This window comes from Panthera tigris, chromosome A2 (genome assembly GCF_018350195.1).
Source record: "Panthera tigris isolate Pti1 chromosome A2, P.tigris_Pti1_mat1.1, whole genome shotgun sequence".
NCBI lineage: Eukaryota > Metazoa > Chordata > Mammalia > Carnivora > Felidae > Panthera > Panthera tigris.
This window is the reverse complement of record NC_056661.1, coordinates 612,070-628,123: the sequence shown is the minus strand read 5'-3', so window position 1 is coordinate 628,123 and position 16,054 is coordinate 612,070. Positions and strand designations below refer to the sequence as shown.

The window sequence follows — 16,054 nt, the reverse complement described above, 5'->3', positions numbered from 1 at the left end:
TTTGATCTCCATGTTTGCATAGGAGGAAACTGAGGCTCGCGAGTAAGCCAGGAGCCGGGGTCCCAACATAAACAGGAGTGGGTGGGATTGGAACCCGTGGCCCACTGAGTCCTAACCCTGCAGGGCCCCCTGGGGCCCCGCCCACGACCACGCCCACTCACCCGCCCACTAGAGGCTCCGCCCCGCGGCATGACCGGAAGTGAGCGGGGCCCCCAAGATGGCGCCCGAAACCCGGAAGTGAGCGCGGCTGAGGCGAAGCTCGGAGAGACGGAGGCGCCGCGGGCTCCGCGCCCGGCCGGACCCAGGACGGAGGTGAGGCGCGTCTGGCCCGACCCTCGCTCCGACTCCGCCGACCCCGCCCAGCCCGAGCCGCGCTCCCCGGCCCGCTCGGGCCCCGGCCTTTTCCCCCCCTCCCCCCCACCTCCGCCCCGCGGCCGCCTGCGTCCTGGGCCGGGGGTTCCGGGGTTCCGGGGCCGCGGGCGGAGGGAGCGCGGCGGCCTGTCCCCGCCCTCCTCGGCGACCCCCCCCCCCCCGACCCCGCCCTCTGCCTCGAGCCTTGACCCCGCCCTCCTAAGCGACCCCCCCCCCCGACCCCGCCCTCCGCCGTAAGCCCCGTGCGCGCTCAGCTGTGAGCCCTGAAGTCGCCCTTCTCCGCGACCCCCGACTCTGTGCTGCTGTGTGACCCCCCTTCCCGACCCGCCTCCGCGTGAACCTTGACCCCATCCTCCACGGCGACACACCAACCTTTACTTCCCTCCCTCTTCGGTACCCCCGTCCCCACCCATTAGTGATTCCCTTACCCCTCCCTACCGGGACCCCCATCCCGCGCTCTTTAGTGATCCCCAAACTTTACTTCTTCGGTGACCTTTGACCCTGCACTTCTCGGCGACCCTCCAGCACTGTGTGACCACCCCCTTCACAACCGCTTCTCCGTCATTCCCTGACTGCCCCTTTTTGTGACCCCCCCCCCCCCCCCCGGCCTCCGCGACCCCAGCCCCTTCCTCCCTGGGTGCCTCCTGACCTCTCCTATGTTGGTGACCCATGACCCCGGGCTCCTTGGCGCTTCCTGCCCTCTCCTGCTTTCCTAGCGGCTCTGTCCAGACACTCCTGTTGCCCACGGCCTTGGGATGGGGGCCTTCCTGGGGTCGGCTGACTGCGCCCGGAGTGTTGGGTGGGAGTCTTGCCTCTGCTGGCATCGGAACCTGGCCTCCAAGGACAGGAGGACGGGAGGAGGTGGGCAGAGAGCTGGAGGTGGGCGGGTGCGGAAGGGGATGCCCGCGGTGGGTCCTGCCCATGCCGGGCTGCTCCCCAGCACCCAGGTCCCTGGAGCAGGAGGCTGGGAGACCCAGAGTCAGGGAGTAGGGGTGTGGACAGCCACGGAGGAGCTCCTGGGAGGCGGTGGCTCCCTGAATAATGTGGTTAATGGTCTGAAGGGGAAGAAAATCTGAGTCTGTAAGATGTGTGTCTGGGGCACCCCTGGCTTCTACTTCCCAGCACGGACATCGGTCCTGCCTGCCCTGAAGGACTTTCCTGCCTGGCCGCTGCCTGGCCGCGCTGGCTTGGCGCCATGTGTTTGCACCCCACACAGGAGGGTGCCTGGCCTGGAAGCCGACCAAGGTGAAGCTTCATCTGGCAGTTTGGGGGGTAGTGAGTGTTTCATGGCATGGCTAGGGGGGCTGGTATAGGACAGGCTTCAGCTGGGAGCCTGCTTACCTGCCGCCGGGCACGGCGGATCTTTGGATCTTCCCCGTAGACGCTTAGGAAAGGCTGAAGGAAGATGGGGCTCGGGCCCCGAGGACTGCAGACCCTGCAGGGAGGACAGATGGCCACCTGTCAAAGGCACCGTACTCCAGAGACTGTCTGAGGCCAGTCTGGGTTGGGATGTGAGGCCTGGCCCTTCCTCCGGGGCTGGACCTGACCCTGTGCCTCTCTTTTCCCTCCCTGCCTGGCTGTGGGGGGCGCTGTGCAGTCGTGGACCCTTGTGAGCACAGCCGCTGGGTGCTCCTTTCTTGGATGCTGAGACCAGGGCCCACTGGGCAGCCTGTCTGTGTTCTTTCTTTCCAAGCACCCTGGATTTTCCCAGGGGAGGCCCCAGAGGTGGGTGAGTGCAGCCCAGAGCTGTGTGCTTAGGGCCACGGTCCTCTTAGGACATCCATTTCCAGAGGCTTCATAGAGAATGCTGAATATGAAGTCTGGGCCACTGGGTGGGTGGGCCAGAGAAGGCAGGATAGGTGAATGGCCCCAGGGTCTCACCTGGTCGGGAAGGTGCCGGCAGGTATGCAGAAGGCCCCCAAGCAGCCTGGCAGATGCAAGACCGCGCCCGCCCAGGGACAAGCCGCTGTGGGGACTGAGGGGAAGGCGTTCTGTGATTTCAGACGGGGGAGGGCGCTTTTGATTAGCTCTGAGTATCTGAGCAGACACCTATTCACACCTGCCCGGAGCCAGCATCTGCCTGGTGTGTGTGTGTGTGTGTGTGTGTGTGTGTGTGTGTGTATATGTATGTGTACACGAGTCTTAGAAGATGGGTGGGGGGACCAGATTTCCAGGAGAGCCTGTGGGACTGAGTGCAGCAGGGGGCTAGGTCCCTTGGAGACTGAGTGGGGTGGGGCCAGTCACTAGTGTGCAGGCAGCAGCCCAGAGCCAGTGTTCTCCAGCCGCGTGACCTTGGACCAGTCACTGCCCTGATCTGGGGGGACACCGAGGCTGGATTCCCGGGCCCTGCAGGCCTGGCCCCCACTGGGGCGAGACCAGCTGAGGCTGGCCCAGCTCAGTTCTAGCAAAGTCCCTGAGGCCCCTCAGCAGGGGCCAGGCCGGAAACGCTGACCGAGTGAGTTCGGCCGGGAATAAAGAGGCAACTGTGTCCAGTCCCCAGAGGCCATCTCCCTCCCAGGATGGTCTCCTCTGGGTAACAGGCCTTTATGGCCGCGGGTGGGGGTGGGGACCTGCTTGTTCCTCTGCTGGTGGGGAACGTAACCTCAAGTACAAACACCGTGAGGCTGATGTGCAGAGTGGTGGGCACCCTCCAAGGTGCCAGCAGCGTCCAGGGTGTGCACGTGTGTGTTGGGTGTGGCGTGTGCGTGTGCGCGCCCACCTGTGAGGGTGCTGGGAGTGTGTGCAGCATGTGTCCTGTGACCCGTGCGTGCCTCTCCTGCGTGCCCAGTTGTGTACCTGTGCCCACGTGAGTGTGCTCTCAGTGCCGCGTGCGTTTGCCTGCACGCGTGTGTGTTTTGTATGTACGTGAGAGAGCGTGCGTCACGTTCGTGGGATTTGTCAGCGGCAGGCTTGGAGTGTCACAGCCAGGGTGTAGCAGGCCTCCCGGGGCAGTCAGAAGGCACAGTCACCCGGACCATCCCAGGCCTGGCCTTACTCCTGCTCACCTGCCGTCCGCCCGGCTCTGCCCGTGCCCAAGTGCAGGCCCGAGTCCTGGTGTCCATGACGTGCCTCGCGAGTGTGGGTCCCCTCTCCCCTGAGTGGGGTCCCTTGGAGCGGCCCTTTCCCCCGCTCCTGCTGTGCAAATTTCCTTCATCTTCTTGCCATTGGGGACAGCTGGCCCGCAGGTCCCCTGCTTCCCTTTCTGCCAGGCGGGTGACTCAGGCGAGGGCTGAGAACGTGATTTCTGATGCTCAGGCTCTGTCACCTGCTGCTCGGTCTTGCCAGGCCCCGAGGGGAGGCAGAGATAAGGCTTGTCATTTGTTTATGTATCGCCCCGCGGACGGACCCTGAACATGCGACGCTCAGGGAGGGAACCCGACACAAGAGGCCACACGGGGTGTGAGCCCATGTGTGTGAAACGTCCAGAGCAGGCTCATCCGGGGACAGGAAGGGGCTCGTAGGGGCCGGGGGCTGGGGAGGAGGTGGGGGTGAGGGGGACAGGGTTTCCTTTGGCTGATGGAATGTTCTGGCACTCGATAGAGGTGATGGTTGCACAACTCTGTGAACGTACTGAAAACCACTGAATTGTATATTGTAAATATGTGAAGTATATGGTTTGTGAACTGTGCCTTCACAGAACAAAACAGCAAGGCCTGTCCTTGGTCAGATGCCCATGTGCTGTGGCCTGGGGGTGAGCGGGTGTCGGGGAGCGGGCCCCTTCCAGCCCCACGAGGAAGACGGGAAGAGACATCTCCTCACTGTATGAAGGGTGGGAGCCGCCCCTGAACCCCAGCACTGTCTGGGACGTGCAGATGGACGTGGTGTGCAGTGTGCATCACGTAAGAAGTCCTGGGGGTGTTTGGACTTCTGATGTAGGGTGCCTTGGGCGGGAGGCCCCGGTGGAGCTCCCCCATAAAGCCTGGGGCCTGTAGGAGATAGGGGAAGGGGTGCTGTACTGCACTGTCCTGGCTGTCCTTCGACGGCCCTGATTGCCCGGGGACCTCCCTGCCGGGAGGCCAGGTGACAGTGGGGAGCGTAGTGACCCCAGGGAGTTGGTCCGGTCTAAAGTCATCTGTGGACTCCTCCTGGGCCATCTGCAGGGGGTGCCCTCCAGCTGTGTGGTCCTCAGCATGGTGGGCGGGGACATGGCCCAGGGAGGCCCACAAAGCACCTGTCCTGTGGGGGGGGTGGGAAGGAGTTTGTGTGGCCCCTGCTGTGTGATGGCAGATTTGGGCTTTAGTCTGTCCCTGGGGGCTCGTGGTCTGTGTGCGTCTCAGGTGCCCCTGTGGAACCAGGTACCTGCTGGCCCTTCCCTGGGACTCCTGTCCCTAGAGCCCCATGGCAAGGGAGTCACCAGGTCTGGTGGCACTGAGAGCAGACACCCAGACTCCCCATTGGGACTGGCCTCTGTCTCCTTTGCTCCAAGGCCTGCTGCATTTCAAAAGCGACCTGTGCCGCACTCTGGAGGCAGGTCACCTTCATTTCCTTGCAGTCACAACCCAGAGGGTCAGAGGCCACTGACACAGGATATGGGGATGGCAGGAGGAAGGGAGCGGGTCTGCAGAGAGCAGTAAACCTTTATGGCACTGACTCACCAGGTGGGGCAGAAATCCCTGCCCTCAGGGTGGCCTGGGGGTGCCAGGAGTGGCGTCTTCCTCTGCACGTTGTAAGGTATGTTACATAAGGTACCTTCAGGAAAGGCTGCCGCCCCCCCCCCGCCCCGATAGCTGCACGTGTGAGTGGCAGGTGTGGACGTGGGAAGGTGGACCCGTTGACCTGCTCAAACTCTTGTCTCCCGCTGGGGTGCCGTGGGCATCGAATCTGTGTCTGGGTTCGCGCATGGTCTGCACAGGGCCAGAGCTCAGCAGCGTTTCTGGAAGGTCCTCCTCGGCCACTTGCCCTGAAAGCTATGAGGTGGGGGTGTAGCCACCCCCCCCCCCCACGCCCCCGCCTAGTCCCAGGGTGGTTCCGAGCTTAGCACTTGTGGCCCAAGGCATCGGAGCCTCTCCTGGCATGTTCAGGCATGTGTGAGCTGCCCGGGGGCGTATCCAGGATTGGATCCTGGCCCTGTAGGTGCTCGGCCACCTGAGGGCGGGGCTCAGAGTGAATGAGCCCCTGGGTCCGTGCCGGGGACTGTCAGGGACAGGGGCGAATGAGCCCCCGGGTCCATCTTGGGGACTGTCAGGGACAGGGGCGAATGAGCCCCGGGTCCGTGTCGGGGACCATCAGGGACAGCCTTGCAGAGGGGTTCTGCATTGTCACAGGGGGACTGGGTGGTCCCACCCCCAGCACTGTGGGAACCTGCAGGAAGTCACCCCACATAAGGAGGGTGTGACATGACGGCTGGATTGCCAACTTTGAGAAATCAGGGGCTGCCACCCTCAAATCTGGGTCTGCCGTGTCTCTCAAAGAACCAGCCCATCTGGAAGCCCCGGGCCACATTCCTGCATAGTGTAGGCTGTGCTGTCCCAGCCGCCCCCCGCCCCCCCACCCGGCTCCTCTGAGGACTCTGGGAGGCTTCCCAGAGAAGGGGTTGCGGGGGGCTTCTGTTCTCCACAGACTGTTATTATGGGGGACACTGGGCCAGCCTGGCTGCCCGCTGGTCCGTTATGAGCTATGCTCTACCCGACTTGTGTGGTTGGCTCAGTAATAGTCCCAGAGACCAGGTCCCTCGAGGCCCCTGAGGTGGGGGTGACCCTGGATTCCCCAGGGACCCAGCATTCTCCCGAGGTCCTCAAAAGCAGAGCACCTTTAGGGGCGCCTGGCTGGCTCACTCGGTTAAGCACCCGAGTCTCGGCTTCGGCTCAGGCCACGATCTCACGGTTCGTGGGTTTGAGCCTTGTGTTGGGCTCTGTGCTGACAGTGGAGCCTGCTTGGGATTCTCTCTCTCCCTCTGTCTCTGCCCCTCCCCCCCAAAAAGGCAGAAAACCTTCTCACTGGAGGCTGAAGGGGAGTGAGAGGCTCCAACTTGAGGGAGGCTTCCGTGTGCTGCTGCCGGCGACAGGGACGCGGGCCTGTGTCCTGTGGACGCTGCGTCTGCCCGCGAGAGGGACCCAGCACGGAGCCCGGGCCTCGTGACGCCCAGAGCTTGGGGTTCCTGCTGCTGCGATTTGGGGGCCTCTGCCCTCTTCCCAGAGGCGGGCACGGCCCGGTGCCGGCGTTTGCTCGGGACGGGGCGTGTGAGACCGCGTGGCGCCACCGCCGTCCCCGGGACCGGCCCGAGCCCGGAGGAGCCCTCCCCCTCTCACGGGACACCATTTGCTCTTTGGGTTTGGGTGAAGGTCCCTGGCGATGGTCTTGCACCAGGCTGGCCCTCGGGAGCCTGAGGAGGGTGTGGACGGGTCAGGCCGCACACCTGGGACCGGCGTGACCCCGTGTGGGCAGCAGTAGCCCTGTCCTGCTCAGGGTTCCCTGGGGGCTCAGGAGACACCTGGCACGCCAGCCGGCCTGAAGCAAGCCCGACACTAGCAGGGGTGACAGCAAGCACCGGGACAGACAGACCACCCTCCGCACGGACAGACCGCGCGGGGCACGTCGCTGTCAAGGAACCGGGACGTCGGGCCGGTGGGCTTTGGCCCTAAAACCTGCTCGCGGGAAGAAGACGTGGGTGTCAGAGGAGACCACAAGCTCAGTGTGCACGATGCCTCTTAAAAACCGCGAGCAGGCGCAGACCTGAAGAGGCACTTCCCAGAAGAAGCCACGTGGGGGGTGCTCAGCGCCTGTAGGAGGTGTTGGTGTCGGGGACAGAGGTTTGAAGGCCTAGCACCCTTAAGCGGCGGGCTGGGAGCACCGCTCCCGGTGGCGGGAGCGGGCTGGCCGGCAACAGCGGTCCCCGCCCGTGGGCAGCTGGGTCGGTGCAGCACCGTGGGAAACCATTGGACCACACCCGGAAGTGAGCCCCCTCGGGCTCAGGGGGCCCCTCCCGAGACCCAGACTCCAGCGTCCTCAGCCATGACCGAGGAGGCTCCCTGTTCCGGTCCCCATTCCCCTCTGGGCCCTTGGATGGGTTGCGCAGGGCTGTGTGCCCCCAAAGCTGTGCCCGTGGGGCTGGCAGAGCACCCTCGCTGGCCTCCCCGGGGCTGCCGTCAACCCGGCGTCTGTCACAGGCTGCTTTATAAAGCACCCGCCCCGCCGGGGGCTGTCCTTCCACCCTGACCTTCGTGGGCCGTCACAGGCGCTGCTGCTGACTTGGCCAGGCTACCCTGGACCCACGGGCTGGGGTCCGTGGGCACACGGCCGGCAGAGGCGCTGCCCGGAGAGGCGGACGGATTGCCGCAGGCAACCCCGAGGCTCCCCCAGAGCTCGGCTCCAGGCTCTCCGTGCCTCACCGGGTGTCGTCCCGTCCATCTGGGGTTGGTCCCGCTTCCCCGGATGCAGTTTCTCGCCCTCCTGGCTGGCCCTTGCCCGGGCGAGCGAGAGAACACTGACACAATGCCGAGTGCTCCGCCGGGCCGGGTCTGTCGCCCCCGCCTGGCCCCCCCCACCGACCCCAGGTGGCGAGCGGGGCCCTGCGTGCTGCTGTCGCTCCTGGGCGTCAGGTTGGGGTCACGGGCCTGTGGTGTCCCTCCTGCCGGAGCCACCTGCACTTTCTGTCCACTTCCCGGCCTCGCACTGAGCCGCGTGCTGACCACGCAGGCCAGGGCCGGGGCGTCCGGGCTCCCCGTCCAGCCCGGTGTGGCTGCCGCCCGTGCTAGCCAGAGCTTGGCCCCCCAGGCGAAGGTGTGCGGGGGCGCCGGGCCTCACGTCCCCGCAGGACGGCGGGACCGGACATGCGGGAGCCCCTCAGTTGAGATGTGGCCCCTGGGGAATGGGGTCTGGATGGGCCTCTGGGGGCCCGTTGAGAACAGAACTGGAAATTGAACCCCTGGACAGCTGTGCTCTCAAATGGGGATTCTGGGCCAGCCCACCTTGTCCTTGTCTCAGATGCAGGGGCTCCCCCTTCCTGCCCTGCCTGACCTGGGCACCGGGCGCCGGGGCTCCTGCCCTGTCTTCGGCATCTCAGCTGTTGCGTTCCGGATGCCTCCTGGGAACTCTAGAGATCCGAGGTCACGTGCTTGCCGCCAGCCTCGCCCAGAGCTCCTGGTCGGCAGTGCTCCCGGGGTCACAGAGACTCGGACTGAGGGTTGGGGTGGCTCCAGCTGGGGTTTGCTTTCCCCTCCGGTCAGAGTGTGCTGGGGTGGCCTTGCCAACTGACCACACAGTGGGCCGCTTAAACCACGGAGCTTTATTCTCTTCCAGTCCTGGAGCCCAGAGGTCTGAGGTCAAGGTGTGGCAGGGCCTGGGCTGTGACCCAAGGTCACATGGCCATCTCCTCTGTGTCTGTGTTTGAATCTCCCTCGTATAGGGGTACCAGTCTTTGCAGTAGGCCCACTCTACCCCAGTAGGACCCCATCTTTGCTGATTGCATCAACTAAAACCCTATTTCCAGGCGAGGCCCAGTGGATGTTCCCAGTGGATGTGAATTTAGGGAATGGCCGTGGCCCGCACCTCTCCTGCCCCATTGCTGGCACCCTGTCTGGCCCCCGCCCCCTTTACTGTTTGCCTGCCACTCTGGCCTCAGCAGATGAGGGAGGCAGGAGCCCCCACAACGTCTTCCCTGGGGACCCTAGCCCCTCCCTCCCCTTCCTTTTCGTCCTTGGGCCCAGAGCACCCATGAAGGCCACTATTTGGGGGGGTGCGTTCCCTCGGAGGGTCTGGGAGAGCTGAGCTATGCCTGGAGCCCAGGCAGGATCTCTGCTCTGGACTGGGGCCCCCAGCACAGGCCGTGGGGTCTCCCCTCCACGTGGAACCCTGCCTGGCTGCCTGCCTCCTTCTGACACCCGCACAGCTCATCTTGGCTGGGCCCCTCTGTCTGGGAGCAGAGGAGTTCTCTGGATGCCCCTGCCCGTGTCCCTTCCTGGGCACCCCCACTGGGACAGCCCCAGGCCGGCTCTGACCCGCGGCTCCCCATCTGTCGCTCGGTGTGGAGTCCACAGGCACACCCTCCCCAGACAGTCCTGGTTGGCCAAGTTGGGGTCTCATCAGGCCTCTGGATTTTACCGGGGCCTCTGCCCTGAGAGCCGAGCCTCAAAGAGCCCTGGCCAGCCTCTGTTGGGCCCCCGTCCCCCCCACCCTCCCTCCCCCACCTGGCCCCTGCTGGTATCCCTGGATCTTCACTCAGAGCCAGGTGGAAGGACGGCCAGAGAGGCCACCGTCTTGTGCCCTGTGGGAGGCCAGCCAGTCCCTGCTGCCCAGAGACCGTTCCCAGGGCGGGGGACGACGTCGTCCTGGCCTGGCGGGGTCCAGACAAGGTAACAAGTGGGAGCGGGCAGGCAGTCTGGGCAGCCATCAGGGTCGGGACAGCCTGCTCACAGCGTCTGGGGGGCAGGCCCACAGGGCTGAGGGGGTTGGCAGAGAGGCTGGGTGCCCGCAGGTGCCTGCCGGCCGGGGCGTATGAGAAAGACGGGCTCTTCCAGGCCTTGGCCTCCCTCCATGCTGCGCTGCCCCGTTGTCCTGTCTGGGCCACTGATTCCTTGATCTTTTTCTTTCACAATGACTCATTCGAAAACCTGATCTCAAAAGGAAATTGTCTGAACACAAACCACGATTGTGAAGCGTAGGCCTCTGTGAGCACCCACGCTTCACCTGTCACGGGATGTTCTAAAAATACACGCCGGGCCCACCACATGGGTGCTGAGCTCTGACCCAGCGGGCCAGCCTTTGTTACCTCCCCTCGTGCCCCAAGACCCCACCTGGTACTCGCGGGGCTGGTCCTGGGGCAGCTGGAAAGTCCCAGGCATGCAGCGCGTTGGTGCTCTGGGGTCCGGGGCCTAGGGCAGGGTTCAAAGGGCAGGAGGTAGGGGAGGTCAGCAGAGGCCAGAAATCGGGGGGTCAGGACAGCTGGAGTCTGAGGGAACAGAAGGAGGGCTGTTTGGGGGCTGCCCCAGGGCTTTGGGGGGATGGGGGAACAGGAAGCCTGAGGCTGTGGAGGTGCCGCAGCGGTGACAGGTAACACTGGCCCCCGGGGGGTTTGGAGGAAGGGGGCACTGTAGGGTGGCCTCTGGGGGCCCGGGGTGGTGGTGGGCACAGTGTGAAATTCATAGTGTAAAACTGGGTCTTTCAACGTGTACAATTCAGCGTTTTCCACTATACAATGTACGAACATCCCCGCCACCTAATTCCAGAACCCCGCCCCCAGCCATCACCCCCACTCCTCCCGCGGCCCCACGAGCCCCGCTCCTGTCCGTGGATGGGCCTGTTCTGGACGTTTCATACACGTGGACTCACCCCGTGTGGCGTCTGGTGTCGGGTTTCCTCCCTGAGCGTCATGCGTTCAGGGTCCGTTCGCGGGGCGGAGGGGGTGGGCGCCTCGCTCCTGCTCGGGGTGAGGGATGTACGCGTGCGCGGTAGATGCACCTGAGGGGCGTGCGCGTGCGCGGTGGGCACATTGTGTTTATCCACTCACCGGTTTACGGACATTGGGTTCTGCCATCCTCACACCGTTGTGACTCACGCTGCTGTGAACGTGTGTGTATAGGTTTCATGTGGATAAGTATTTTCGTTTCTTCTCGGGTTCCTGGGAAGCTGCCCACAGCACCACCGTGCTCCCTGGCCTGTGGCCTCTGGATGGTGCTTTTCTAAAGGGGCAGCCCAGGGCTCAGTGGCTGCAGAGCCTGGAAGCACCTGTTTGTGGGAGGGGTTCAGCTTCACTCCGGGACACGTGGGGTATGGACAGGGTTTAACAGATGGCCTCAGGTGGGGGACACATCTCGAGCACCTGCTGCAGAGAAGGGACGGGCGGTCGAACCCCGGGCTGAGGGGATGCTGGCCAATGCCTGTGGTCAGCTCTATGTTTCCTCTGTTGAATTAAGGTCATTCCTGCCTGCCTTCTGTCCCAGGTGCGGGGGGCAGAGCCCCCTTGAGGGGTATCCCCCAAATCCAGGAGATTTCCTGGGGCCTCAGTGAAACCAGTGGTCACCTAACTGGTCCCTGGATTGCTGGGGCCTTGGGCTCTGCTGAGTGCCTGACCAGCTTTGCCCATGTACCTCCAAACAACTCAGTTCTCCTGTTGAGCAAAACCGGGGCTCAGAGGAGCTGAGGTGTCCCTGAGTTGTCAAATAATAATCCAGTTGTTAGAAGGCTGAGCTGGGTTTGACCACATCTGCCTGAGCCCGAAATCTTTAAAAGGAAGGGCTGAGACCCCAAATCACCGAGTAGCTGTGTGTTTATGGAGCGAGACCTCAGGACTTCACACTCCCGGCTTCCAGGTCTGTGTCCCACCAGGTCCCCAGCCAGGAGCCTGGAGGGCACAGGCCGGAGCAGGCCAGGGCCACCGAGGCAGGGGGAAGCGCCGTCTTCCCGGCAGGTGTGAGCCCGTGGCTCGCCCAGACCAGTGGAGGCGAGCAGGGCAGCACCAAGGCTTGGAGCTGGCTGGAGCTTGGCCCCACGGGCCCCTTCTCTGGCCAGGAGCTTGGGGTGAAGGCAACCCCTCCCCACCCCCTGAGGGATTGCATAAGCTGCCCGTGTGCGGACAGTGATTACTGGAAGTCCCGAGGATTTCTTCATCCAGGGCTTGGCCGGGAGTGGCAGCTGCCTCCCCTTCCTGCCCCCCTCGGTGATTAATGTCCTCAGCCACTGCCTGACTGAGGAGCACAGGGGCCGGCCTAGGGTCCGGGCTCAGCCAGGAACAGTGGTGCGGGGCGGGGGGGGGGGGGGGGGGGGCCGGGGAGCCTAGGCCACAGTCCACGGGGCAGATGGAAATCGTGTGGGAAATCCTGTGTATCTGTTGTCGGCTCTTATGGCAGGCATGTTCCCGGCTGGGTCTGCCTGCATTCGAGAACAAGAACATTCTCAGTGGGGATGCTGTGTGTCCTTACCACTTCCTGGCTCAGCTTGGCCCTGACTCCCCCAGAGCCCCTTCTGCAAACCTGCTCTGGCTGCAGGGGGACAGGACTGGCCCCCAGCCTGGAGGTGCTTGCTGAGTTGGACTTTGCCTCACAGCCTCAGACATGCCAGGTCACAGAGCCAGGCCCGCGGGATCAGCTGAGTCTCTGCTACTCACTGTGGGGCCCAGATGGCCGGAGCATCCCCCCAGGGCCTGAGCTGGTTGCGTGATGGGCAGGGAGGGAAAGCGGTCGGGTGGCCCAGCCTCACTGGAAGGGCTGCCACCGTCCTGGAGATCTGTCCCCGGGGCTAGTCTTTCTGTCTCAGGCCCCTCTCTGTGGCCAGGAGCCCCACTTGGGGGGGGGGGGGGCCGCGTGTGCTCCTGTCCCGGCAGCCGAGGGGTTGCTCGAGCACCCTAGCACGCTCAGGCTGAGCTGGGGTCCGGGCCCCCTCCCTGCGCCAGCACAGCCCCCGGGAAGGGTCCAGGAACCCAGAGGGGCGCCTGTCACCGCTGGGACATTGGGGGAGCCTCGGCTCACACCCTCCCGTATCAGGGGCCTGCTGTGCTGACCCCACCCCCTCGGCGCCAGCCTCGCAGGGACTCCTCAGAGGTTGACCTCAGGATGTGCCGTCTCTCCCCCCAGGTCATGATGCCGCCGCCCAGGAGCAAGAAGCCCAGATAGACGCCTCGGCGGCCTGGGTCGTGGAGCCGCCCGATGCTGGCAGTGGGGCCCGCCATGGACGGCGAGTTTCCTCAGCACGAACCCCCGCCAGCGGGCGGCATCCTGTACAGCCCGCCGCCGCTGCAGACCCCGCTGTGCGGGTCCGGCGTCCAGGTGAGCCCCCGCCATCCGCGGTCGGCCTCGGGGCGGGACGCTGCCCTCGCGGTCGGGTGCGGCCGCAGCTCCCCTTTCCAGGGCCTCGAGCAGACGTCCCAGTCCCCGGCCCGGCAGGGGGACGCCTCGGGGTGCCGTCAGGTCTGTTTGCCAAGGCCGTGATGGGCCCTCAGGGAGACGCTCAGGCCTGGGCTGCCGCCGCCTTCCCTGCAGGACAGGGGCTGGGGCCTCTGTGACGTGGACTTTTTTACCAAGGTTTCCTATTTTCAATTTAATGGACTTTGTGTCTTAAGCAGTTTAGGGTTTATAGAAAAATTGGACAGAAAGTTTCCACCTCTCCCACTTTCCCCATCGATAACGGTTTTCATTGGCGACCCTGCTGAGTTATCACAACGGATGAGCCAGCACCGAACGTGACGAACCACGGTCCACAGCGGACACGAGGTCGCTCCCGGTGCGGCACACCCCGTGGGTTCGGACGAATGTCACGGACACCTGCCCACCACCACGGTGTCGTCCGGAGTAGACCCGCGGCCCCGAAACTCCTGTGCTCCTCCCATTCACCCTCCCCCACCCCGGCAGCCGTGCCTCCGCGGTCCTGCCTCGTCCAGAGCATCCCGGACTGGGAACCACCCCGTGTGTCGCCTCCTCAGCCTGGCTTCTGTCACCGAGTGCTGTGCGTCTGAGGCTCCCCCGTGTCTCTGTGCGGCTCGATGGCCCGTTTTTAGTGCCGAGTAACATTCCCTCGTCTGGGCCGGGCCACTGCGTGTTTATGGACCGGTTTACCTGCTGGAGGGCGTCTCAGGTCCTGACAGCTAGTGAAGTATCTCAAGTAGTAAAACCACCACAGGTCCCAGCAGCTGCAAAGGGCCCCGTGGAGAGAAGAGTTCAGGATTGTGCACCAAGTCAGGCCTGGAGCCCCCCCGCTCCCAGTTTCTGGGGCGAAACCAGGGTTCTTTCTCCTGTAGAAAAGCAAATGGTGTTTCTGAGTAGAGAGACTCGAGCTGCCGGGAAGGGAGGGAGAAGGGTGTCGGGACACAGTGGCAAGGGGTGCACGTGGCTGGGGCTGCCACGGGGTCCCTCCTTCAGGAAAGCGTCAGCTGCCGTCTGCCCCTCGGTCCTGCTGGTTTGGGGCCGGGAGGAGGGCCGGGTGGCAAGAGAGAGCAAGGATCGAGCCTGGGTTTGAGAGGAGCCGGGAAGTGGGCCGCTGGGGTCAGGCTAGCTCAGGGCCCGATGCCCAGAACCATCAGGAGGAACCTGGGAAAGCAGAATTCGGTCTCCGTCCAGATGTGCCCACGTGGTACCCTCACGTAAGAGGCGCGGGACACAAGTTGTGTAGGTGAGCCATCAGTCTGGGGAAGGCAGAAATGAGTTACCCCCGAAGGTAACACTTCCAGGCCTCGGCTGACGTCCAGCGCCTCTGGCCGGGGTCCCAGACGTCACCGTGTGCCTCCTCTCTCTCCCTTTCCTGTTGGAGCTGTGTCCACACGTCCCCTGACCCTCCGTGTCCCCCTGCTCCCCTCTGAACTTCTGCCCGCGTCGTCATGGCGATGCCTTCCTGTTCCCCACGTGCCATCTGGCCCCTGGCAGTCAGTGTGTGGGCTCTATGTCCCGCCACTTTGTAGTCTCAGAGCGTGCTTTTGTCATTCTTAACAGCGCTGCAGGACTCCTTCTTGTCGGCATCCCATAACTTGCTTAATGATATCCCTATTGTTGGGCCTTTGGGGTGATTCCAGTTTTCTGCTGCTATAAATAGCACTGTGTGCCCCCCCCCCCCCCCCGTCCCCATGGATTGGGCAGGAGGGTGTCCTTCTGAATCAATTCCTGGGTCGGAAGGAGCACTGGGTAGGGTCACAGATTCTGGGCTGGGGCCACACCCTCTCGATGGTGGCCCGTATGCCGACGGGGAGGAGGGGGCACGCCTGGGCTGCCGTGGGGACCCATGGCAAGGGATGTGCCTCTCCGAGCCCGACTCTGGCTCTTTCTGAGGCTGGGCCACTCCTCCCCAGGCTGTACACTGAGCCTGTCCCTGGTGGGCTACCAGCTGTGAGGGCTGCCCCCTACCCGGGCCACTCTGGGTGCAGCTCCCGCTGACGCTGAGCGTGTATGTGGTCGGTGTGGTCAGGATACTTGGTGCCACTCCCCTTCATCTGTCCTGGCTGGGCTGAGCCACCGTCAGGAGAAGGAGACCTACCCCAGGACTGCCAGTGTCATTGAGGTGGCCAGATTTAGCAACTGAAACTGCAGACATTGAATGAAACGTAAGTTTCACGTAAACGCAAGTGACATTTTAGCGTGTGTGTTCTATGCAACATTTACACTAAAAATTGTTTGTCGTTTATCAGAAATGCCAATTTCACTGGACACCCTGTATTTTATGTGGCAGCCTTATTTTATCTGCTGCCCTAGTGAAAGTGTTCTCTTCTTACATCAGCTTCCAGGTGGCCTGGGCAGCCTTGGGTTAATGTCCCAGGGCCTGCCTCTCCCCAGGAGAGGCCAGCCTCTCCGTCTCCACCTGAAATCCCCAGGCAGGCTCGAATGGGCTGGTAGGGGTCGGGCATCCATCTCTGGACCGATCATGTCCCAGGGGCCTGCCCTCTAAAGGCAAAGACGTACCTCTGGCCTTAAGTGGAAAATCCCAAGGAAACCTCTGATTGGCTGGCTGGGTTCAGGGGCTCCTCTCTGGACCAATCATGACCCAGGGGCCTGCCCTCTAAAGGTGTGGCCACCCTTCCGGCCTCAAGTGGGAAAGACCGAGGTGGGCTCTGATTGGCAGCTGTGTGGTGCCCCTGAGCTGGGGGAGGAGTGACCTCCCACCCTCCGGCTTCCTGGCTGAAGCCCCAAGGTCCTAGAAGACCTGGGGTTCTGGGTGCGGCGGAGAAGGTTGAGTAAATGAAGGCCCTCCACCGCCGGGAGCCCCCTGAAGCCTTGAGGCCGGCCCTGCCTGCTGTGTGCCCACGGTGCCACGTGTGCGCCTGGGATGG

General features: G+C 63.8%; 1 protein-coding gene across 6 annotated transcripts in view; it reads left to right on the top strand.

Moving 5' to 3' along the window:
• The first annotated feature begins 209 nt into the window (after window positions 1-209).
• SBNO2 (strawberry notch homolog 2) overlaps window positions 210-16,054 on the top strand; it is a 49,387-nt gene continuing 33,542 nt past the window's right edge. For 4 of the 6 annotated variants that reach the window (XM_042977521.1, XM_042977518.1, XM_042977517.1 and 1 more), the window contains exons 1-2: window positions 210-312; window positions 12,879-13,070. In XM_042977521.1, coding sequence (XP_042833455.1) covers window positions 12,951-13,070 — 120 coding nt within the window. In that variant the 5' untranslated portion in view covers window positions 210-312; window positions 12,879-12,950. Of the gene's footprint in view, window positions 313-10,808; window positions 10,879-12,878; window positions 13,071-15,079; window positions 15,332-16,054 lie in introns of those variants that run through there. The other 2 variants (XM_042977516.1, XM_042977520.1) reach the window with 2 other exon arrangements.